We start from the raw sequence: 24,767 nt of genomic DNA, 5'->3' as shown, positions 1-24,767 counted from the left end.
CTTCTGAAATTAAGAGAATTGTGATGCAAGATAGAGACAGATACTTGCACCGCAACAAGGGTGAAGCTTTACCCCTTTGGTTTCTGAATTTTCTAAACATCAGTTGTTATATTTTTTCTCATGGTTTATTTCCTGCATTACATTGTTCCTATAAACATTATGCATTCACAACCTCCAACTAAAATATACAGGACTTAATGAAGAGAAAAGAGGTTTTTCCTTCCCCTAATTAAGCCCCCCTTGCCCACCTCTTCAAATTTTGACTTCCCTGGCATTTCATTAACGTTCAAGGGCGTGTAGTCCCCAAAGTCCATGGATTTTCTTATTCTCACAGCTAGGGTTTCTTTACAAAAAGTTACCTCTTTCTGTACAGTACAGTTTTGGCATTTAAAATGCTAATAAAACAAAAAATACTGTTATTTCACCACCAAGCATGATGAACACATTTCTGCCTGTGCTGATTACAATAGAATTCTTTTTGCAGTCACTGCAGTCCATACGTTGTCAGCAGCTCTCACTGCTGCTCACAGGGTCACCTTTGTTAGTCAATGATATAACTGATGTACTGTACAATATATGGTTGTCAGTGCTGCAGCAGATGTTGTGCAGTAGATAATAGGGCCTGAGAACTAATGCATTACAGGAAGGAGAGATACTAGAGTTCATCATTTACCGAGAGTGCACAAGACACTTGACATGGATAATTGGGGCTGACATGGTGCATGACAGTTACCAGCAACAAGGGCACACTGTGTGCAGGACCTCATATATAATGTCCCCTAGTCTGTATGCTCTGCTACTTTGTATCATAGATCAGCTATGGTTAGTTATGAGACTCAGTAACATTTTTACATAAGTGAATATTTTGAACCAGACTGTGAGACGAGAATATGATATACGTTTTGTTAAGCCAAGACTAACAAATGGTGATATATTATGACATCAAAGTAGTGTTTCTGGTCAAAAAAAATTTTACTGACTACCTTTTCAGCAAAATCTTACAAGTGTTATTCGAACTATAAACAAGGAGTAGTGCTACTATGAGGAATATCGAATTTTAGGTGACGGATGAGAGCAGATGTTTTCTATAAAGTGGATGAATAGAAGTAAATCTACTCCAAATAGCAACTACCATAGATGCCAGTATTTACCACACATATTTACTTCACAGAATTGTCTAAACTGAGATGTACTTGGTGTCTTCTATTGAGGCAATACAGCTGAAACGTCAGCATTGTAACTAGAAAGATGAACACGCCTGAAGTCTTATATTAAGCAGCAAGGATGGACGTGTGCTAACAGACGTGGGTCTTGTTATATTTTATTATCAGCAGCAGTAGTTGGGGGTCTGGGGTTGTTGCAGTGTGAAGCCACTCTCAACTCAGGCAATAATAGGCTGATGATGAAAGCTAGATGACGTCCCATGGATCGGAGTCTGTGCATGTGTGTGGTGTGTGTTGTGGTTGCCCTGGAAACCCCTGCAGCTATAGCTGCCTGTTAAGGGTCCTTATAATTGGGTCCTCCTTTCATATTATTCACTGTGGTTCCGCCACACCATGACCTCCAAGTCTTCTTCACATCTCATCGTGCAGGTGTCAGCCTACCTGATGGGTTCAAAGCCCTTCAGAAACACAGCCGGGTTGGTCTGTAAGACTGGGGCAGCATGGGAGGTGAAGGACAAAGAAATAAGTGGTTCTGTGTTTGATCCTCAAAGTCGTGGAAACTATTTAAATAGAGTTTCCTTCTCTGTTTACTGTATTCTATAAACAAGATACACCTGTGCAGCACTTAGCATCAATGAAGAATAGATAAAGGGCAAAATAAACTTGTAGGGTAACATTATGTGTCCTATCATGGCATACTGTATTGTAGCATAGCATAGCATAGTTTAGCATATATTGCACTGTGCTGCATTGTCATATTGCATCATATCATAGTGTAGTGTATCCTGCGTAATCATATCATACCGTTCTGTACAGTATAGTATTATACTGTATCATATTCTGTTGTATCATATTGTACTGCATGTAAATGAATCATAATGTGATTTTTTTTTCTGTAACTCAGAAATGTTTGCAAGCGACCCTTGGTGAGGGTCATTTAGTACGGGTGGTAGTGCTGCAGCAGCATCCACACTGAGTCATATCTCTCCTCTGTTTTTTCACCCAGTCTCTCCAGTCCGAGCTCCAACATGGTCATAGTTTCCTGAAATCCCTGAGAGAGCGGGCAGAGCAGGCAGCAGGCTTCCTGAACGAGGCTGGAGCTGAGAGTTTAGGAGGAGAGGTGGAGGCTCGTCTCAGTCAGCTAGAAGAGCTCGCAGGTGGGCTGAGGCAGGAGCACAGCTTTTTACAGCGGGCATTACTGCTGGCAAAGGAATTCCAAGACCGGTATAAGGCTCAGGCCCAGTGGCTGGTGGAGACAAGGGCTTTGCTCAGCACCCCAGTGGAGCCCAAGGCTGAACTGTACCAGCGGAGAGCACTGCTAGCTAAGTACAAGGTATAGCAGCCACTGTGTAATCTTGTTAGTCGCAATGGATTTTTATCAGAGGTAAAGAGCCCCACAGAGCATTATGGCAATGGTTGCTGGATATAACTTAATATGTAAAGCATAATGGACTTCATGAGTGTCCTTGCAGGTCTTAGTCCATGAGCCACAAAATATATGTTTTACATAATTGCTTTTCATCTTCCAGGGTTTTAATAATCCCTTCTTTCTGAGCAATCTAATAAGTAATAACACAAAGAAATCTTTACTCTGTACTGGGTAACCCTAAAGCTTGACATTGTCTGTGTTTTTCCTAGGCTCTGTTACAGATGGTTCAGTCCCATGATGGATCCATCAGGTCAGTGGTGGAGAAAGGAGATGCTCTGCTTGCCTCTGTCCACTACCCATCCATCAGGGACAGAGTGACCAGATTAAAAAGAGACTACAGTGAACTCTGTAGAAATGCCATGGTGAGAATCTGACAACAGAGATTTTGAGTGAGAAAAGTACATGCATCTTCTGTTCAGATGACTTGTTGTAGTGACGAGTCCAGGATAAACTATTGATGAGACGTAATTTTTTCTTAGAATACAGATCTTGGTTGTCAACAGATAAAAGCCTGTGAATATTACTTGTGATGTGTTTTACTATTTAAAATCTGGTTAATTTGTCCATCTGTCAATCTTTGGAAATGATGTGGTCCAGGCCCATGTGGAGAACCTGGAAGGGCAGGTGAAGGAACAGGAAGCTTACCACAATGAGCTTCAGGAAGTAGAGCGCTGGCTGCTCCAGATGTCCAGCAGGATGGTGACTCCTGATCCCGCTGTGGGAGAAAGCCTGGAGGCAGCAACTCAACAGCTGGCCAGGCACAAGGTGACCAAATGTGGTTTAATTTTTATTTGCCGTCATTTGCCTTAACTGTTGCACAAGATACTTGCAAAATTGAACTTTTTGTTAATGGGATTCTAACATGTAAATTCAAACAGATATATATATATATATATATATATATATATATATATATATATATATATATATATATATTATTGCTTAAATGTGAATCATGTAACAACATAATCATAATCTTTCTCCCAATATTTATCAAATGTAAAACAAATGCAATGTAAAGCAAACTAGTGCAGTACTAGGCAGTTAGATGTCACTAAATAATAGTCTTCTCTACAAATGTAATGTGACATGTAAGCAACAATGGTGATTGCAGTCTAAAACATAGAGACATTTAGCTTAAGGGTTTCCATGAACAAGAAAATAGAAGAGAGGAAGATGAAGAAAAAAATTGGAAAAGTAAAATTTACATAATCATCATTGAGGTGAATAAGATTATGCAAAAGAATATGTGTTTGTATCATTCAAACCACCCGATATCCAACTTTGTTGTGTGGTTGTCTAAACATTTACACCTTTTCAGCTTGAAAAAGTTTTGATTGTATAAAATGTAACACAAATGAGTTTTTAAGCAATTTAATCCCTGGTGATGAATTATGAATGTGTGTATACAGTTCCTTCAGAAAGTATTCAGACCCCCTTCTCTTTTTTCTAATTTTTTAAAAATGTTGCAGCCTGATGTTACAGTAGAAAGCTACACTCAGTACCCAATCATGACAAAGTGAAAACATAATTTAGAAAATTTGCAAATTTATTAAGAATAAAAAACTGAAATGTCATATTGACATGTGATATTTCATTTTTTAATTTTTGATAAAGTGGAAAAAAAATATAAATTCCATTTTCACTTTGTCATTTTGGGGTAATAAGTGTAGGTTATAAGAATAAAAAATATTCTTTTCAACTGTAGCATCAGCCTGTGACATTATAAAACTGAAAAACGTTAAAGGGGCAAGGGATCTTCTGAATGCATTGCAAATGCATGTGACACAATTCATGTAGGCAAATGTCAACTTCAGACTTCAGTCTCTACAAAAGGGTATATTTTTTAATGTAGTATTAATAACGTGTAGGTTTGACAAAAATCTATGCATATCAGTTTTTTTATTACCTAGACCTAAAGGATTGAGTCCTGAGTTACTGGGCTACAGTCCTTCAGACCTTTTCTAACACCATTAGTCTCGCTCCGACCTCCTGTTTTATGGATAATTAGATAGATAACAGACTTGCGTCTCCATTGGAGACTCTTGCCAACATGATCCTACTTGTTACTTTCTCCTCCACAGGCCATCATGGAGGAAATAGCGGGCTTTGAGGATCGTTTAGTAGGTCTGAAGGAGCGAGGAGCCCATCTCGTACAAGGCTGCAGTGACCGTGTGCAGAGCAGACTGAGACAGCAGGTCCAGGCTCACCAGCAAGGCACCAGAGACAGCTACTCTGCCATCTGTAGCACTGCACAGAGAGTGAGTGAGGAGGAGGAGATAGAAAGTGGGAGAGCGGGAGGGGGATGTGGACAAGGGGAAGGCAGAGGAGGAGGAGGAGGAGGAAGGGATTGGAATTATTCTGTGCTTAAAGTTGTGAAATGGTTCTTACACGTTTATTATGTATTTATAATGTGTGTTTGATGCACATGCAGTCATTAATATGACCACACAGGCTCAGATGCATGCACTCTGCATATTAGTGCTGTTAATATTCCAGCAGCCGAGGCATCCTCTTAATCCTAACCCATTCTGACACTTAAACCCGACTCTCAAGACAGCCCTTCAGTGCCAGTGTAGAGGGCACGACCAATTAAGGCTGCCAAAGTGGAGCTCAACAGCAGTCGTACTGAGGTGAACCCCACCAGCCAAAATCACTAACTCAATCTCCCCATATTAATCCCTGCATATCCCCTTGTCAACTCCACTTTTTCATGACCGAGCCAAAAAATGGTCACACGCCACTATTCAGTAGATCTGGCAAGCCCCCTAATCCAGCCCCACTCTGTCATTTTGGCAACCCCTCCTCTGTCATCATAGCTCACCTCCCAAGACACCGCCACCTCCACCAGCACTCGCACATCCAATCTGGCATTGTGTGATCCAGCCACACTTTACCACTACGCTGCTGGCTGCTCTACAACTGCGCCTCCAGTGTTACCTCGGCTGCCAATTGCGTCCCAGCACAACACAGCTCTAATATCCTGCCTGCCACTTGCCACCATGCCAACCTTCTAGCCTTTGCCAAATACACTGGGCATTTTGCCAACGTATTCCCCCCTTCTTTCCCGCTTTCGGTCTCTCATATTAACACTGTCAATCAGACCTTGCTGTTTTGCTCTCCCCTGTAGGGCATGGACGCCTTCGCATTCAACACCTGTCAAATACAACACTGCATAACCGCCTTTTTGTTTTGGCTTTATCATTTAATCTGCCTTTGTGTTAAGCCATGCTATAATGGCTTCAAAGCTAAGCAGTCAGTGTAGCCTTTTATTAATCTTTTTGTTTCCATTTAGATCAGTTTTATTGCAGGTGCAAATGCCATTTTTGCATGAATAAATGAATCATCCCTAAAGTTTTTTTTTTTTAATTGAACTGAAACATGGTTGTGTCCAAATAATTAATTCATAGGACACATCTATAAAACTCACAGTTGGAGGGGAAGATTGCGCTTCACATCAGTGAAGATTATCAGTTAGCTTATCCTGAGCTCAGAAATTGTTCAAAAGTTTCCTTCAAAGTTTTAGAGGGGAAAAACACCAGTTTGCTAGTTTATTTGGCTCACATTACTGTAAGTGAAATATTCTAGTTTTTTCCTCCATAACTTGGATTTTGAAATGTGCTGCCTTTTTTTAAACTTTTGAACAACTTTAAAAGTCTTTAAAGCTTCTGTGAGAAACCTGGGGTTTGTGTTGACTGTGGCGCCCCTGTGGAAAAATTAGTGTTTGCTTATTTTGTCCTGTACATGCACAGGTTTCTGAAGAAGATATCAACAAAATTTCTGCATGATTTTGCAGAAACGAATCAATTCGTCCCACATCTACCTCATAGCATTAAGTATTAAAAAATCTGTATCAAAACTATCATTCATGCCATGGGTGACCTGTGTTGTTGCAGGTCATATAAAGGTGTTTCATTACCAGTGAAAAATTCTTCATGGGTGCTTTAAAGTAATTGTACTAATCTTCAGATTACTAAAACGTGTTCAGTCCTCACACTTGAATCACTAAAATTTATCTGGCTGTGTCTAACAGGTTTATCAGAGTCTGGATCATGAATTACAGAGACATGTGAGTCTTCAAGACACACTACAGCAATGCCAGACCTGGTTGACCTCTGTCTCTGAGGAACCAGAGCCTCCTTCACATCTTCCTCTTAGCCTGGAGGAGGCGCTACAACAGGTGAGTAAGCCTATACCCCAAATTCACAAATCTAAGTTCCCATTTATTGGTCACACACAAACAACTATGCAAAGTACACATTGTAGGGAAAAGATTTAGCATCTGTCCAGCCAAAGAAATGTACAGTTTATGATATGACACATTTGAATAGTGAAAATACTATAAAATTAACATATTACTATGGAAAAGGGATTGGAGAGACGTTCCATATTTATTATTTATTATTTTAAATGTAATCTAAAGCAGTGGTTCTTAACTGGTGGGTGGAGACCCAAAAGTGGGTCGCGGGCTGCTTTCAGTGGGTCACCAAGGTGTTCCTGGAACAAACTGTGGCAAAAAGTCCATGATGTATTGAAGGTCTTAGCAAATATACATCCACTTATCTCATTTACCCTGTTTTTCCCCCTGTTATCATTTACCCTGATTAACGTGTTCATTTTGGTCAATTTCTTGAGAAAAGGCTTTTTTTTTTTTTTTTTTTTTTTGATGTTGTAGTTTCTCAGAATCGCTAGAAAACAACTGTAATTTATACCTGTCATGGGTAATGGAATAAAATTAATTGTGTGTATGCATATCATTTTAGGGTTTCTGAAATTACGCTCTTTTTGTTCGGTCTCATTTTGTTCCAAATAAGACACAAACTTCAGGATTCATTGTTAAATAAATTGAACCAAATTTTCAGAAATTTGGATCATGATTGCTCATTCAGGAGGTGGTGGTGTGTCCTGACGCCTGACCAGTTAAGAGCCATTGTTCTAAAGACTGCTTATATGGGTTATGCATAATAAGTTTAGGTGTGTCAGTTCATTAAAATTTCTACTCTTAAACTCATGTGTTCCTTAACTAAAACTGTGCAGCACTAGTGGACATCATAATTGATTTTTAATCAGTTTCTTGCTTTGGTTATTGATATCAGAGCACTTCATCAGACTGCTGCAAATGTGAACAGTTGTCTGATTTAATGTAATTCATGTCCATGGTTGTCATAAAGCAATCTTATGGGCAGTTATTTGATGTAATGTTTCTGAAACAGGGCCAAAATCTGTCCAAATGTACATGCATATGCTCCCAAAGAGATCCTTTGACCAGCCAATAAAGTCACAGGGCCAATTACAAGCTATGTTTATGGCAGGTGAAGCAGGAGAGGGCACTCCAGGAACAGGCGAGCACTTACCTCCAGCTTGTGTGCTCAACATGTGACCTGTCCGAACCGAGGGTCAGAGAGACCGCAGCAGCTATACAGCAGGTCAAACTGCAGGTCTGTGAACTTCTAAACAAATATTAAAGTGTTTAAGTGTGAGTGTTTATTTCTTTAGCTGTAATTTTTTAGCTTGAATAAAATTGTTTGGTTTTCTGCATAGAGTAATAATGATTTCTTTCTGTTTTCATGACTAGATTGAGGAGCGTATGATTCTTTGTGAGGAGGTAGCGGACAGCTGGAGAGACATTGATGAACAGAAGGCAGATCTGGACGTCCAGCTGAGAGAGACAGAGCAGCAACTTCAGAACCTCATCAGGAGACCCGCAGAGCTAGAGCCCAAGATTGCACAGAACCAGCTGGACAAAGCACAGGTCTGTGTGTGGTTTGCAGGAAGACGATAAAGGATTTTTTGAACTAGAGGGGTTTATCTACTAAGACTCGTGTTGAGGGTTGAATATCCTCTATCTTTTGTGCAGGAGTTCCTTCAGCAGATTAAGGAGAGACAGTCCGAGGTCACACATCTGAGTGAAGCTGTTGGTAGGCTGACAGATGGACAGGTCTCTCCTGCCCTGGAGGAGATAAGGAGGCTGAGGAGAAGCTGGATGGATCTAGGCCAGCGGGCAGAAGAGCTGGAGACGCAGCGGGGGGAGGACATGCAGAGAAGTGGGGAGTACCAGGAGATTGTGGTTTCTGTGGAGGAACTTTTCCACCAAGTATCCAGAGAATGGGACTACCTTGCCAGGTATTGAAATTTCCTGAATTTTTTGTGTTGAGTTTTAAATATTTTTCAGTATTTACAAGCATTTCTTCAGGTGTCACATTTAACAAAATTTAAAAGCATATACAGTGTCTTTACAACTATATTGCTAAGACCTGATCCCTCATCCAATGCTTTTGTACACCTAGGGCTGACACAGAGAGTACAAGTGAGCATCTAGAGGCTCTCAGGAAGCTGTCCAGTGACCTTGAAGAGCAGAGGGCAACATTAGAGGACCTCAGAGATCAGAAACATGCTATACTACCTCGACTTAGCCTGCTGGACAAGGAGCTGGTCAAACAGCAGGTGAGAGACAAAAGATCTCTGATAGCATCATTGCACACATTATGTTATGTTTATTTATGTTTGTTTCTAATAAGTGCTGTGATGGATACTGAAACTTTGGCTTGGTCCTATTGCTCTGGTCAGTTTAACATAGGTATAAAATTGATACATTCTAAAGCATGTTGGTTACAGAAGGACAAAAGGCAATTTAAATGTTGACATGTGAAAAGTTCCAGTTAAAAGCTTTGCAGTCTAGAGCCAATTTCACATATGCACACCTGAAAGTTTCTAAGAAAGTTTCCTGAGGTCTAGCACCTATCCCTGTCGTAGGAGAAGAGTGAGCCGTTTAAAGAGGCAGAACATGACTTAGGAAGAGCACTGTGGAAGAATAAGCAACAGAGTTTGACAGTTCTTTTTTTATCAATGTTAAGTGTAATTCCATGTTCATCATATTAACAAAAGGGCAGAGAACAGTAACCATAAAGATGCAAGTTTATTATGTGCATGATTATAAACAGCTGAACTCTCACATCTGCTCACCTCATCTGAACTGATGATGTGTTATTGGAGAAATAACTGTGTAATTTGGAAACTATATCACATTGATTAAGACTGCATTAGTACGAAGTATTAGACAGAGTTCACTCCTCTCACAGATTTCATTTATTTATTTATTAAAGATTTATTTACCACTGAAGTATTTGTTTCAAATGCATTTATCTCAGGTCGAAGTATCAGAGTCGTATTCCTGTATAGGTGTATTCATAAACCACAAGAAACTGACCATATCACAGGTTTTGGTCCACTTTTAAATGCCCCTATGTGAACACAGACCAACGTTGACATCAAATGTAACAAACTGGTCCTTGATTTGGACTAGATCAGCCAAACTAGAGATATGAAAACGCCCTTAGTCTTATAGTCTCCTCCACAAAAACTTACTTTCATTGGAGATTTTGTCATCAAAGTTCTGTTTTTAGCTGGTCTTAGTCTTGTCTTTCTCATGGAAAGGGTAGTCAACAAACTTCTTAAAAACATATTTTATGGAATTTTTGAACATAGGAGAAGAGAAACAAACATACGTGACAGCAAGGACTAGAATGAGCAAGATAATGACCGATGAACATTTTTAGTCAATTTTTTGATCAACAAAATGAACAGTAGACATGGCACAGAGGAAATTCTTCAGGATATTGATATTTTATTGGGGTTGAGGTGTGACTCTTAAAAGGTGAGTGTTCCCTCCCCTGCAGAACAAAGCTTCATTGAGTCATACATGAGGGGTAGACACTGAAGTCAGTCGACAAAAACACAAAATCCAGGTTCCCCTGTCCAAAACAGAGAATGGTCAACTGTAATTCCCCCATAATCTCCATACTTCTACTCCATAAACCTTTGATTTTGAAAATACAGACTTAAAGTATGTATTATAGTTTTAAGCTGTGTTTTTCCTTACACTAGGTGGGTCATCTTGAGCACCGTTGGGCACAACTTGAATCTCTGATTCAACAGAAGATTCAAGACTCAGCACAGACACTCGAGGATCTCACTCGCGTCGAAAGCCAGCTGAGGGATGCCAGGGAATGGGTGGAAGAACAACGACCCGCTCTTACCTCAGCTCTGAAAACTAGCCCACCCCCTGATCTGGCCCAGAGTTTCCTGTTTGACCACCTGAGCGTTTGTGTAGAACTGGAGGCTCGTCAGCAGCTGCTGGGTCAGGCTGTGAGTGAGGCCCAGGCTGTGGCTTCCAGACTGGGGCTGAGTGAGAAGAGACGCCTGCAGGAGCTTGTGGAGCAAGCTCAAGCTGAGGTGGAGGCTCTGGGTGCTCGGGTGGCTCAGAGGAGGAAGTATCTCAGTAAGGTTAGCAGCTGGATTTTTACATTGGGTGCTGGTGCAGTTTTAATTTAGACCTACGGGACCTAACTTTCTTCTGATCTGTTGAAATTATCTAATGAAAATATGTACTTACTTTAATTTACCATGGTTGCTGATAAGATTTTTTGTTCCTTAGAATGTTTTCTGCATCTTTTTTTAAGATTTTGTAAAAATAACTGTGTTGTGCATTTTTTTCTGTCTCCAGGCCTTTACAGAAAGGACACAATTCCTTCAAGGATTGGGGAGAGCACTCTCTTGGGTACAACAACAAGAAAGGAAGGCTTTGATAGATGACCACATAGCACTGCTCCCTGAGGACTTATCCAAACAAGTTACTGCTTGTCGAAGTGTCCAAAGCGGTTTACGAGCATACCAGAGAGAGCTGGCATCTCTGTGGGTGCAGGGCCGAGAGCTGGAAAGAGATGCCACTGATAAAGAGAGAGCAGAAACCCTGTCAAGACTTGAGAAGCTACAGGCAGCATTTGAAACTGCCCTCCACAGAACTACCCAGCGTCTCACAGACTTAGAGAAAGCCCTGACCTCCAGGAAGTACTTCCAGGTTGACTTGGATAAGACTTGTCATTGGTTGAGACGAGCCGATGCCATCACCTTCTCTGAAATCAATTTAAGCAACGTTGATGATAGCTTGGAGCTGCAAACACAACTGTCAAACTTTCAGAATGTCCTAGAACAAGCTTCGGAGTACGAGAACCTCCTTCTGATCGTCCAAAGAATAGGCCAGGAGATCCTCCCCACTCTAAATGAGATTGATCACTGCTACCTAGACGAGAGGCTCAATGCTCTGCCTCAGCAGTACAATGCCATTCTAGCTCTAGCCAAAGAGAAAAAAGACAGAGTCCAGCAAACAATCTTAGAGCGAAAAGAGTTCAGCACTTTCTTTGATATTACTCGTAATGCACTGGAGGAGGTTCAGGAGCAGTTTGACAATCTGGAGAAGCAGACTATCAGTATAAGAGAGGAAGAATTTAATCAGTTAATTAAAGAATACAGAGATATTGATGAGAGTTTACATCATATAAACCAAGCTGTGAGAGAACTGCATGGCAAAAATGAAGGATTTCTTAGTAGGGGTCAGCAATACAGAGCTGAAGAGACTCAACAGCTAGTGAGTCTCTACAACACTATGAAAAGGAGAAATGATAAGAAAATTAGACATTTAGATAATTGTTTGAAAACATTAGTTAAACACAACAGAGTATCTGCCAAGGTAGACTCAGAGATAAACTCTGTAAAAGAGAAGCTGGCCAAATTGAAGTCAGACACAGAAATAGGTGCCATGGATAAAATCACAAATCTTTATACACTGCTTCAAAGTCTGGACTTTGTGAGCTTGCAAGCTGAAGAATGTAATGAACAGACTAAAGGCCTTGGTCTAAAGTTTGATCCCACTGCCTTACAGGAAACTACACTGCAGCTTGAATCATTGCAGTCTTTAAGAGGAAAAGTAAAAAGTATTGTTGGAGAAAGTGAAATAAGAGTCAAAGAGAGTGAAGATTTTTCGAGGGATATGGAGAAAGTGCTGGAATGGCTCAGGACTATCAAGGACAAATTGAAAAATCCTTTAACCCTTTCAGAGGTCAAAACTGAGAGGGTGCAGGAGGAGAAGTCTGAACTGAAGAACGTAGAAGAGGAAGTGCAAAGTAGATTGAGGTTGGGAGATGTCTTAGAAAGCAGAGAAAAGCAAAGGTACTGTAGTAAAAAAGAGACTGTTCCTGCCCACATAGAAGAGAAACTGCAGGAGCTGACAAAGCTGGGAGAGGAAGTTCAACAAGAAATCAGCAAAAAACAGGCAAGTGAATATTTTATCTGTTAATCTCTTTTATTGGAACTTGTCATCTTTTTAGCAGCATGGCATGGCACAATACAAACAACAAAACACAATACCATACGATACTATAAAATACTATATGATACCATACAATACAATACTATACTATATGATATGATGCAATGCGATATGATGCGATGTGATACGATATGATGCGATACACTTTGTTACCTTGGAGAAATATATCTTAGCTTCAATTTTTATTTTTTTTAACTTATTTTTTTATTATTGAAGACTGATTTAACTGGAAAAACCCAGATATCAATTATCTTATTCATAAGAATGCATTTGAAGGGCGCAGATGGCTGAGTGGTTTAAGGCATGCCCCATGTACGGCACAGGTTCAAATCTGGCCAGTGGCTCTTTCCTGCATGTCTCTCCCCACTCCCTTACCCCTGTTTCTAACTATCCACTGTCCTTCTCTATGAATGAGGCACAAAAAGCCCAAAAATAAATCTTAGCGAAAAAGAATGTCTTTGCCATGTTGCCAGAAGTTGAAGAAGGTTGGTAAAACTGTGTTTAGTAAGGCAGGAACTTTGGATAGAGTGATGCAGACTGCAGGCATCTGTGAACCACAGAAATGCTGATACGTCCCATTTGTGACAGCAGCAGCTCTGTGTTCCTGTACATGGACTTGTTTCCACTCTTAACTCCGTCAGGTAACTTTGGATCTCTCCTGCTAACCAATCTTCACGAAGGTTTCTGTCCCTCTCTCTTCCTTCTCTCTGAGTCTCTATCTGAAGATGGAATTTCCCCTTGTGGGACTAATAAAGGAATATCTTATTTTATGTTCAACCAAGTACTCCAGCTCATAAAAGTATCCCCTTGTTTCCACAGTACATGACACTTACATGTCAGTTGATTCAAAATCGCTCATTTTAGTTTTGTTTTATCTTTAGTTGTTTCCTCTGCCGAAGCCCACTGACAATAACAGCTGTTAGATACACTGAGGCGGAAGAGCATAGTAGCAGAAGCTTGCATTGCAAAACAGTAACAAATACTGAGGCTTTCTGGGTGAAAAATTAAATGCTACAAAAATCTAAATATAATTTACATTTGAGCTAGCATAGTTTTTTAAGCCAATTCTTATCTAAAACTTTGTAAATTACAACAAGAAGCTATACCCATCGGTGGCTGCTATATAGCCTAGCTTCTCAAAGTACTTTATTGTTAAAGGGGAAATGCACAAAACTGCACAAATCTGCACAAATCTGAGTCCTTTAATGATAGAATGAAGAAATAAAAAAGGTAAATGGAGCAAACTCTCTTTTTCAGTCCATGGATAATTTAAAACTTTGTTTTTCATAATGAAAGTTTCAAAAATTAAAGATAAGATACTATATCAAATGATACATTATGTTACATCACGTTGTGTTATGTTACTTGACATTACATTACATTATGCCACGTAACATGACGTTAAAGTACAGGACGTTACATTACATGGTGTTTTGTAACATTATGTTATGTTACGTGATCTTACATTACATGATGTTACAGAGGAGACTACATTGCATGAGGTTACATTACGTGATGTTACAGTACATGAGGTTGCATTACATGATGTTACAGTACAGGAGGCTACATTAAGTGATGTTACATTAATTTATGTATGTCACGTGATGTTACAGTACATGAGGTTACATTACATGATGTTACAGTACAGGAGGTTGCATTACGTGATGTTAGAGTACATGAGGTTACATTACGTGATGTTACAGTACAGGAGGTTGCATTATGTGATGTTACAGTACATGAGGTTACATTATGTGATGTTACAGTACATGATCTTACATTACATGATGTTACAGTACATGAGGTTACATTACGTGATGTTACAGTACAGGAGGTTGCATTACGTGATGTTACATTAATTTATGTATGTTACGTGATGTTACAGCACAGAAGGTTACATTATGTGATTTTACAGTACAGGAGGTTACGTTATGTGATGTTACATTACGTTACATAATGTTACGCTACGTGATGTTACTTTATGTGATTATACATCAAGTGATGTTACATTATGTGATGTTACAGTACAGGAGGTTATGTTATGTGATGTTACATTAAGTTACATTATGTTACGTTACATAATGTTACGTTACGTGATTTTACATTACGTGACGTTACAGTACATGATGTTACAGTATAGGAGGTTACATTACATGATGTTATGTTACATGATGTTACAGTACAGGAGGTTACATAACGTGATGTTACATTACGTAATGTTATGTTACGTGATGTTACATTATGTGATGCTTCAGTACAGGAGGTTACATTACATGATGTTTCATTACATAATGTTACATGATGTAATGTTACGTTTCATGATGTTACATTATGTGTTGTTACATTTTGTGATGTTACAGTACAGGAGGTTATATTACGGGTGGTAACATTACGTGATTCATGTATGTTACATGATGTTATATCACGTGACAATATTTTACATTATGTGAACACCATGGGACTTTACCCCTTTTTAATGGGGAGTAACAGCAAAGAGCTTGTCATATCATGCTCCAGGAGAATTTATTTGCAGGTCTATTCTGCATTTAAGTTCATATTCTAAATTAAGCAGAAATCTGATCCTTCATTCATGGCCCACACCTACTTAATTTTAACTTTATTCTGCTCCTCACCATTAATATTAATATTAAAAGGCCTAGGGAAGCTGAAATTTTTAAGACATTTTAAGAAATTCATGCTTTTTGAATAAAAGCTTATGTTTTTATTAATTTATAAATAGATTAAATGTGTTGAAGTGCCACATCCATAAGACATGGTTGCCTCTCATACTAAGTTAAAAGTACATCATAACGGAGCCTTTCCAGATCAACAATAGAGGGTACGCACACCTCACTCATTTTCCAAGGGAAGATATTTTCACGTTTTGATTTTTGAACAAGGTTTACACTTTTTGTTAGCAGGCCCATGCGTGTTTTAATGTTTACACAAACATTTTGAGCCTTGTTATATGCTTTATTTAATGCTGAAAGTATAAGAAGCCAAAGATCAAAAGTTAATTAAATCACCTTCTGCATATTCTAGCTGGCTGTGGATCAGGCCCTTTCCTTGGTGCAGAGGTACCACTTATCTCTTCAGCATGAGCAGGCATGGCTGGACTCTGCTGCAGCTGTGCTCCAGAGGCGCAGCTCAGGGGTGGAGCTTGACAGCCAGACGGATTGTGTGCAGGACCTGGAAGAGATTTCAGCCTGGGAAAAGAACTCCACAGCTGTTTTTGAGGAGCTAAAAACTTTGGACATTCAGCTGGAGGAATTTATGCAGGCAGCAGCGATGACTGAACTTAGAAAAACAGCTGAAGGAGTGCATCTGAGACATACAAAAGTCAAACAGCAACTGGATGCCTACAGAGAGACTCATCAGAGGTGTGTATGGATGTTTATATATACACACAGCTGGAATGTGCAGTCACCACTAAGGGGAGGAAATTACAGGATGATTTACAATATGATATGATGAAATATGATTTCATATTATGCTTGATATGTCACTCCATGATACTGATAATATCCTAATACAGCAATTCTTCTGATATAATACAAGACTGTCATATAACAATACATTACCACATAAGTACACAAAATGCCCCTTCAAAGGTAAAGCCAGAGTAATGCATTTACTTACTTTAAACTGGTGTCTGTCATGTTTCATCCCTCAAATTCTTTTCATCCCGTCACCATGGAGAGTCATGAAGTAGTGATACGAAGATTCAAATAGCAGAAAGATCTGTTTAAATTGCTCTCTTTTTTATAAAATTGATAATTGGAACAAGTAGTTCTTAATGAGAACACGAGTCAGAATGGATATTTGTTGTAGGACTTGAGAAAAATTATCAGTACTACAATATAGTATGTTACTGAATTTTGTGATACAGCTATTGAGTAGTGGGTGCCAAATATCAATATTATGTTTAAATTTGATGGTGCTCTCAGCAGATTTCCTGCTCTTGTGACTCACAGCTTCACTGCTTCATGATACGCAAGATAGATTGTTTCATGTATCTACTGCATGGGAAAAAACTACATCCATTTGGACAACAGCCCATAGTCTGTGTTTGGGAAGGGCAGAACCTTTAAAAAATAATGGGGGTTATTGGATGAACTTCTGTCTGTCACGTTTAGTACAGGCCAATTACAGCAAATTCACATAAGATATCGTTGGCATGACTTGTTCCTTGGAGTAAACTACATAACTCAAGCTCAAGTGGTTGGTGATATTTTTGTCAACTCAGTGGAGCCAGTTGGTGAATTAAACTCACACCAAAGCTGGTTGAGAGAAGAGCTGATAGATTTTTTCACCAAGAAAAGCATACAGAGTAGTTCTTTACTTATCTTTTGATAAAGAAATGTTGTCTAGTTCTGAAATAAAATGACCATTATAGTGGCATCCAAGCTAATTGATTCACTGGTTGCAATTGTTTACTGGCTCAGAGTAAAACTAAACCCTGCCTATAGCCACTGCCTCATTCTCCAATGAAACGACTGGTCCAGTCTTTCTCAGATCGGGCACAAACATTTCAGCTTGAAGCTTTGCATGATGGATTTGCCCAACTATTTTTTAATAAATTAATGAATGATTTTATTTCATAGGAAAGATACCTTTTAACATAGTTTAATTACAGAGCATGACGCTGATATGCTGAACAGTTAGTTTATAGCGATTGCTAATTTCCAACTCTTGTCCCTAGAAGTTCTTTAAGATACATTTTTGGGATTTTTTGCCTTTATTGATGGAAGAGGACAGTGCATTGAATCAGAAACAGGGGCGAGTGGGTCAGAGATAGGCATGTAGGAAACACACCATCCACATACATGGGTTGCAACTTAACCATTAGGCCATCTGCACCACTTTGGCCTGGTGATCAGCTGTTGGAGTCTGTTAACAGGTTATTGTTGGGGTCAAGTGCCCTAAATAGTTCCCTTTTTTTCTATTTTTTTGCAATCCTAGGTTTTGTGCAGGTTTTGTACACAATCCCACAGATTTGACTTCTGCACAATGTTAACATATTAGAGAAAAGGCTTGTGGTATATAAAAGTTTTCCCCCTTCCTTCTCATGGGCTGCCTGTTTGTTATGCTCCAGTATTTTAATGTCAGTCATGGCAGAATTGCTTTATCATTATATTATTGTTACTGTGGGTTACACATCAATTTATGAGTCACCCTGTAATTGCTAATATTATTAATATACAGCAGTATTTTACCCTACTCTTAGTCCACATTCTGTATATTTCAACAATAACTTGCTCTTAAAAAACAATTGTATATTTTGTTTGGTTTTAATAGTTGTGCAGCTCTGTGGACCTCCTTCCAACATGAAAAGGAGACACTAGTTGAACAAATGAATGACACAGAGAGCAAGATGTCCATGTTCACCACAGCTAAAGCCATCAGTGTCGAGCAGGCTGAAGAAAAATGTCAACGATACAAGGTGGGGTATAGTTTCATACTCAGAAAAAAGAAAATGTCCTTGCTGATGTTTATAGAGAATGTCTAACTTGCATTTGCTGTGTCCCTTGTTGCCGTTGTGGTAAATTCCAACATTTGTTCTTGTCATGGAAGCAGATGCACATTAATATTTAATCAGTGGAGTGTTAATGCATTATTCCTTGTTTTCTTGTGTGTGTTTGCACAATAGTTGTTATTTTTTAGAGGAGATTTTCATTTTCCAGTTTTATAAATGATACAGGAGTATTCATTTATGAAAAATGACGGTTGTCTGCTTTTGGCTGCAGTCTCTGGTGGCTCATGTCGACCTGCTGGAGTTGCCTCTGAATACTTTAAAGGAGAATGCAACAGAGATAGAGAAGATCACTTCTGAGTCCGGCAAAGCTATTATCAGCCACTCAGTATCATCTCTGTGGCATCGATGGACACAGCTCCGCAGTGTGGCCCGAGCCCAGGAGAGGGCGCTAGAGGACACTTTGAGGGAGTGGAGCAACTTCACTGAGAGGGTAGGAGATGCCATACTATGATTGATCTATTTTTACCACTGTATTTGACAAGTTTCCCCTTGTGAGTGTGTGTGCTCTTCATGCTTGATCAATAATTTACAGTGCAAAACTTACTTTCTGTACTCGCATGATACTCACAGCCCACAAACACAGAAGCCTAGAAAGTTATTTTTGCTTTTGGGTCAAATGCAACACAAACTGAATACTCCACAGTGTGCTGTGATGTAACTTCAGGCTTCAGGCCAGTTGTTTCCTCCTGCCAAACACTATGTCATGAAGCGTTTACCCGCCTTTAGGTCTATTTCAAACATGAGGCTTCCCACAAACCACTGGGCCATAATAGGAAATGAGGTCAAACAGTAAGGAATGGCGGTCACTTCCTCGTATGTGGCCAGTTTTCTGTTGTCCACCAGTTTTCTATGGCCCCTTTGTTCTACTTATGATGTCATTCTCAGGGTCTGCATCTGTAGGCTCTTGTTCCTGCCTGACTACAGTGAATACTGTACAGTATATAGCAGCAGACTGTTAGCAAAATGAAGATTTTTGTGTATTTTAGGAGGCATGAAGGGATTAATTATTTCATCTACTTTACATGAAATATAAATGAGGGACAAGTCAAAGAACAAATATTGTCCAACACATTTTTATGAATCACCATTAAACTTCCCTTTTTGCAATTTAAAGTTCCACTGTTTTTTTTAATTTTAAACTGTTTTTCTTTCATTTTGGATTTTTGTACTGTCTTAAAGCCCAAAATGAAGACAATAACAGAAACTATACAGTAATCTTCAATTTTTCTAAAACATCAAATCATGCCATTTAAAATTGTTCATAGATTGCACTGGTCTAATGCAAGGCTGGCCAAATTTACATAAGACATCTACCCTAGTTGTGATCGCTGTGGAACAACACCAGCTATTGTTTCACATACATCTGATGCTGTTATATGCCATGTCCAAAACTGAGAAATTTTTGTTTAATATTTTCTTTTATTATTATTATTATTATTATTATTATTATTTAAATAGAAGAATTGAATTTAAATAGAACCTCTCACCATAATAGCAATATTTGAAACAATACCACAAGATCTAAGTATCAATTAAAACAATAAAAAGTTGGCATTTTCTACACTACTAGCAAGGAGACATCTGACCTTAAAGAAAGATTGGTACACTACAAGAGGGCGTGCTGATAACTTTTTTTCCAAGGTTATTTTTCTGCAGTTTTTGTCTGTATTAGGTAGGACAGCTGAAGAGAGAATTATAAGGAAATATAAGAAAAAAATGAGGGAAGACATGCACCAAACATGCACCTAGGTAGCCTGGTCATCGGTCCTGTGACCAGTGTGTTAAAGACTTTAGCCTCTGCTTAGGGGTGCCTGCTCTATCAGCTGAGATACACTGATGCCCGTGCTGACTATTTATACACCATTTGAAAACCAGTTCTTAACCAGGTGAAGTCAATGAACCCCCTGGACCCCTTTTGTCTTGTCCCTTGGTGGGTCTTTTAATGGATACGAAGAATATGAATTATTTTTTATTTGTCTTTCTCACAAAAATGTCATATATTTCTGAGGGAATTTGAGCTGCTTAGGTAGTGTATTTGCAGTGCTGAAAGCTGTAAAACCATTTAAACTTGCAGCAAGACTGTTAAAGTAAAAGAAAAGAAAATCAGTAGTTACAGAGTTGGAAAGCTTCTAACATTAATTTCATACTAAAGCTTATTGTTGATCTTATGAAATCTATCTCAGATCTCTTGTTTAAGAATAAGAACTTGTTTATGTTGTATTATTTTCTTAATCAAATAAAATTCTTAGATCGGGGGACAAGAACACACTTCCAATGCACATTCTTGGGGGAAAAATCTAGGAAAATCTTGCCCACCTTTAAAATTTGCACAAGAGAACCACAATTTGATTGAATTGACTCATTTATTGACACAAAACCTTTAATACTTCAGCTTAAGGATTTGAGTGAGTTAAAGCATTTGCATGTAACGTGAAGATTTCTTTTGCAGGTATTTATGTCCTGCCTCCATTTTTGTGAAATGCCCACTAATAAGCTTAAAAGGGAGTGTTCTTTGACTGTCATAATAGCATTCACTTATCAGCTTTTTGCCTTCTGATATTTTTTGTTAACAAAAGAAAAAGTCATTTCTAAGCCTAGTGTGTCTCACTATGTTTATGTGTATTTCAAAGCTCTATTCAGTGTGCTGAATATGATTACTTGTCATTTTCATCTTCACACCTGTCTTGGTTTCTTGCTACTTTTTATGCACATTTCTGCCTATAACTGTTGTTTAGTGAAAACCGTGTCATACCAGTGTACTAAGCACTGTTGAGCAGAGTAAAGTGTCCTGCATCACCTGAACATGGATACTTGTTCATTAATTTCCCCCAGATGGAGAAGGTGCGCTCTGTTTCCCAGGACCTCCACAGTCGCGTCCCTGACAGCACGGTTGAGAAAGCAGCCACCAGGGCGGCGCTTCAGAGCCTCCAGGAGTACCACGACTCCTTCATGCAGGAGGTGGAGAGGGAGCAATCCATCCTTGCTCTGCTGGGTCAGCACACTCGCAGCCTCAGGGGAGAGGAGGGGGAGGAAAAGGAGAAAAAGACTGAAAATGGGCATGAGGAGACACCTTGTTTAAAAGAGATAAGAGGCATGCAGGAGCAATATGATATGTAAGTGTCCAAGTATGATCCAAGTTAAAAGTGGTTTAGTTTTCAGAGAAAACAACAACAAAGTTTACTGTCTTTAATTTTTATTTTTATGCAAGATATTGATCATTTTTAAAATGAAAGTAGTATCCTTTTTTGTAATAAAGCAAACATTTTGTATGATTTATTTACTATCTGTTTTTTCCAGCCTCCTGCAGCGAGTACGAGCCAGCAGGGCTCAGGTTCACCAGGAGCTGAGGGAAAGAGAGGAGGTGGAGAAGGAGCTGGGCTTGGTAAAAGGATGGATCCAAGATACTCGTGGCTTACTGCTGAGTCCCACTGCAGACCTGGACTCACTGCTGCAAGAGCTAGAGGTAGATGTTTTTATGTGCAGACATAAACCTTCATGAAAAAGGTGTGAAGGATTATTTTCTGGCTTCTTTGAACATAAATGTACTATCATGTAATAACCATTGACTGTATGTATATATGGATATTGTGTCTCTATCTCCTTGTACTGTAATTTAGTACTGGTGGCATAATTTGAAGCAAAGACAACTGCAGAAGGGAGCTAGATGGTGAAGCCACAAAGATGATGCCACACCCCTTAAGTTTACCAAAGCAAACTTGTAATTTACTGATTAAACATCAAAGACTCCTCAAGTCAGTACTGTCCACAGCAAAATAGATTCAGTTTGAGGAAAGTTGGGTTTTTAGAAAAGTCATTGACTCTTGTTTTAATGTTTAATATGTCCCTTCTTTACTCTGCTAATCTGGTAAAGAATGCCCAATTACAAAGATGTCATGCATTATGTTAACCCAGTCTGTTGATGAAGGTGGTCTCTGACATAGCCATTTTTTCATTTCAGCTTTCTAACTGGCAACCAACATGAATCTATACATGAATCTTTCAGAAAAACCCTGGATTTAAGTTCAAATCTGTCCCAAATACATCATTCTTAAACAAAATTCAATCCTAATATTCAAAACTTTTTCCATGCTGTCTCTGATTGACCTCCAGTAATTTTAATCTCTGAACAATCCCAAAATATGCAATAGTGGTTTGCTCTCATCGTCTCACAGCCTATATATGCTTCTCCCACTCCTCTATTGACATGACAAAGTTACCCTCCATTTCCCAATTTTTTATATATGATGTACTCTCCCCACCTAGTTCTTGAAGACTTTTGTACAGTTGGGAGATCCCTTTATGACCTGACTCTGATCTGTATGCTGAAATAAACTCTTAATATGCTGTAACCAGATCTCAATGTTTCCAAACTTTCTTACCAATATAATTTCTAAGCTGCCGATATCAAAATAAATCCATGTTGGCTAATCCATACCGTTCCTTTAAGTTCTGAAAACTTTTAAGGCTGGATTTCCCACATGAGTCCAGATAGGTCTTACCTAACCTAGCTATTGCCATTTTTTGAAGTTTACGTCAAGCCTATTAGGAGTGAAACCTGTGTCATGGGTTATCCACCGGATCAATGAATAAGGTTCTGAGGGGCTAAAGGACTTTCGTCCATCTTTTCATACAATCAATCGTTATAATTAAAAGAAACTGTGACTTGCAGCTTTTCATGTGATTTTTTTTTTTTTGGTGTTTAGACGGCACATGGTGAGGTCATTAGCAGGCGCCAAAGTGTGGAGCGTATGACAGAGCTGCAACAATCCAAGTACCAGGACCTGCAGGCTGGTCTGCCGTCTGAGCTCAGCATGCAGCTGGCAGAGGTGGCTCTGGCTCTGGGATCGGCTGAGGACCAGGTGAGTTTTTTAGAAACAGCTGTGTGTTGGAGCTAAAGAATGTTAAGTAGGTTTCTAATCCAGTATTTATCTACTCTAATGAATTTATTTTGTTACTGGTGTACTGTCTTGGCCAGGTCTCCCTTGAAAAAGAGATCTTTATCTCAAGGGACTACCTGGTTAAATAGATTAATTGATAAATAGATAAATATTGTGGTATGTGCAGAAAGCCTAAGTAAGCCATATCCTTGCAATTTATTTTACTGTGTTTTTCTGTGATAGCAAGTACATTTTTTCTCTCAAGATCTTGGCTTATTGTACTAGTTTTCTAGGGACAACAACACTGATCTCAAGAAATCAACTTCAATTAAAAGTTATCACATGAAAACAAGTGTTTTTATCCCAAAGTAAGTACTTTGAAATCTTGAGAAAACTGAAAACTACTTGTCATTAGAGTAACTGAAAGGAGATAAAATGATCGATGCATGTCCTGTTAGAACTTATGTAGGCATAAAATTCAACTGCATGCTTATTTTTGTGCTGAACAACAAATTTGAGCAGTGATGACACCTTCAAAGATCCAAGCTTTGTTCTCAGATTATGTACTGTATACAGAATAAACTATATAAATGAGTCGACTAATTTTTTAGGAAATACTGATCCTTTCTGATATCGCTGTAATGTATGTTCCCAGAGAAAATATTCTGAATATCTTTAACCATTTGGCATTTAGATAGGTTTCATACTTTAACTGTACAGTTTAATATTTCTTTCCGCTCCTTCATCGCTTTAGGTCCAGGCAAGGGAAAGGGAGGTGCAGCAGACCAGGGATGTGAAAGAAGACTTCAGCTCAAGACTCCAGGACATCAAGGCGAAGCTGAAGACCATCGCTCTGAAACTGGAAGACAAGAGTGGGGACCTGGAGGAGGCCAAAGAGGAGACCAAAGTAATCAGCCAGACAGATTGACTAATTAGCAAGCAATTAACCCCTGCTAAATCGGCTATTCATTTTGCAGATGTTGAGGTTAATGAGTGTGTGAGAGTTGGAATGGCATGAACTGAATTCAGCCTCAATGGTGACCCATTTCTGAAAGAAAGGGTTCCAGTTGGGAGTCCAAGCCCCTTCCCTCCTGCTCTCCTTCCTCTTGCCCTAACTGTCTCTTTCCTTCCCTTGCTCCTCTGGTCGTCTGTAGACTTAAAAAGCCTGGAGTCATGCTAAAATTCTCCTTGTAGCCCTTTCAAGGTGCACTAATATATCACTTTGTTCACATGCAGCCACAAGTTGTCCCATTTAAGGTTTCATTTTATTGTAAAAATTGAACAGAAGTAAAGCACCATGGTGATTATAGAGTTTAAGAAGCAGATTTTATCGATAGCAGTGATTAACGTCTTTCCTTAATGTGACTGTTTTTATTTGTTTTATTAGTAGTATGTTGGGATTTTTAAGTAAGTTTAGTAGTTTAGAATGTGTTGCCTTGTGTAAATGTGCTACTTTTTTAATGGCATATATTTGCAAAGAAGTCCAAATTTCTGCCTTTTGCTTGCAAAAGGCAGAAATTACTGTGTGTCCTGTTCTGTTGTATTTATTCTATTTAAAAGGGTGTGAGCCCACATTAAAGCCCCCTTATTCTGCAATTGT

At 39.0% G+C, this 24,767-nt stretch overlaps 1 protein-coding gene across 1 annotated transcript in view; it reads left to right on the top strand.

The window, feature by feature from the left end:
• Positions 1-24,767, top strand: part of syne1a (spectrin repeat containing, nuclear envelope 1a) — a 185,856-nt gene that overhangs the window by 103,663 nt on the left and 57,426 nt on the right. Inside the window, exons 65-82 of the mRNA XM_041806166.1 lie at positions 2,170-2,496; positions 2,802-2,954; positions 3,190-3,357; positions 4,677-4,853; positions 6,626-6,772; positions 7,905-8,030; positions 8,168-8,344; positions 8,450-8,715; positions 8,880-9,036; positions 10,477-10,875; positions 11,096-12,700; positions 15,797-16,134; positions 18,053-18,197; positions 18,502-18,720; positions 21,123-21,403; positions 21,588-21,753; positions 22,994-23,149; positions 23,922-24,074. Of these exons, the coding sequence (XP_041662100.1) occupies positions 2,170-2,496; positions 2,802-2,954; positions 3,190-3,357; positions 4,677-4,853; positions 6,626-6,772; positions 7,905-8,030; positions 8,168-8,344; positions 8,450-8,715; positions 8,880-9,036; positions 10,477-10,875; positions 11,096-12,700; positions 15,797-16,134; positions 18,053-18,197; positions 18,502-18,720; positions 21,123-21,403; positions 21,588-21,753; positions 22,994-23,149; positions 23,922-24,074 (5,160 nt within the window). The remainder of the gene's footprint in view (positions 1-2,169; positions 2,497-2,801; positions 2,955-3,189; positions 3,358-4,676; positions 4,854-6,625; positions 6,773-7,904; positions 8,031-8,167; positions 8,345-8,449; positions 8,716-8,879; positions 9,037-10,476; positions 10,876-11,095; positions 12,701-15,796; positions 16,135-18,052; positions 18,198-18,501; positions 18,721-21,122; positions 21,404-21,587; positions 21,754-22,993; positions 23,150-23,921; positions 24,075-24,767) is intronic.

This window comes from Cheilinus undulatus, linkage group 14, assembly GCF_018320785.1.
Source record: "Cheilinus undulatus linkage group 14, ASM1832078v1, whole genome shotgun sequence".
NCBI classification, from domain to species: Eukaryota; Metazoa; Chordata; class Actinopteri; order Labriformes; family Labridae; genus Cheilinus; species Cheilinus undulatus.
Note: the sequence above shows the minus strand (reverse complement) of the source record. Positions and strands in the feature narration are given on the sequence as shown.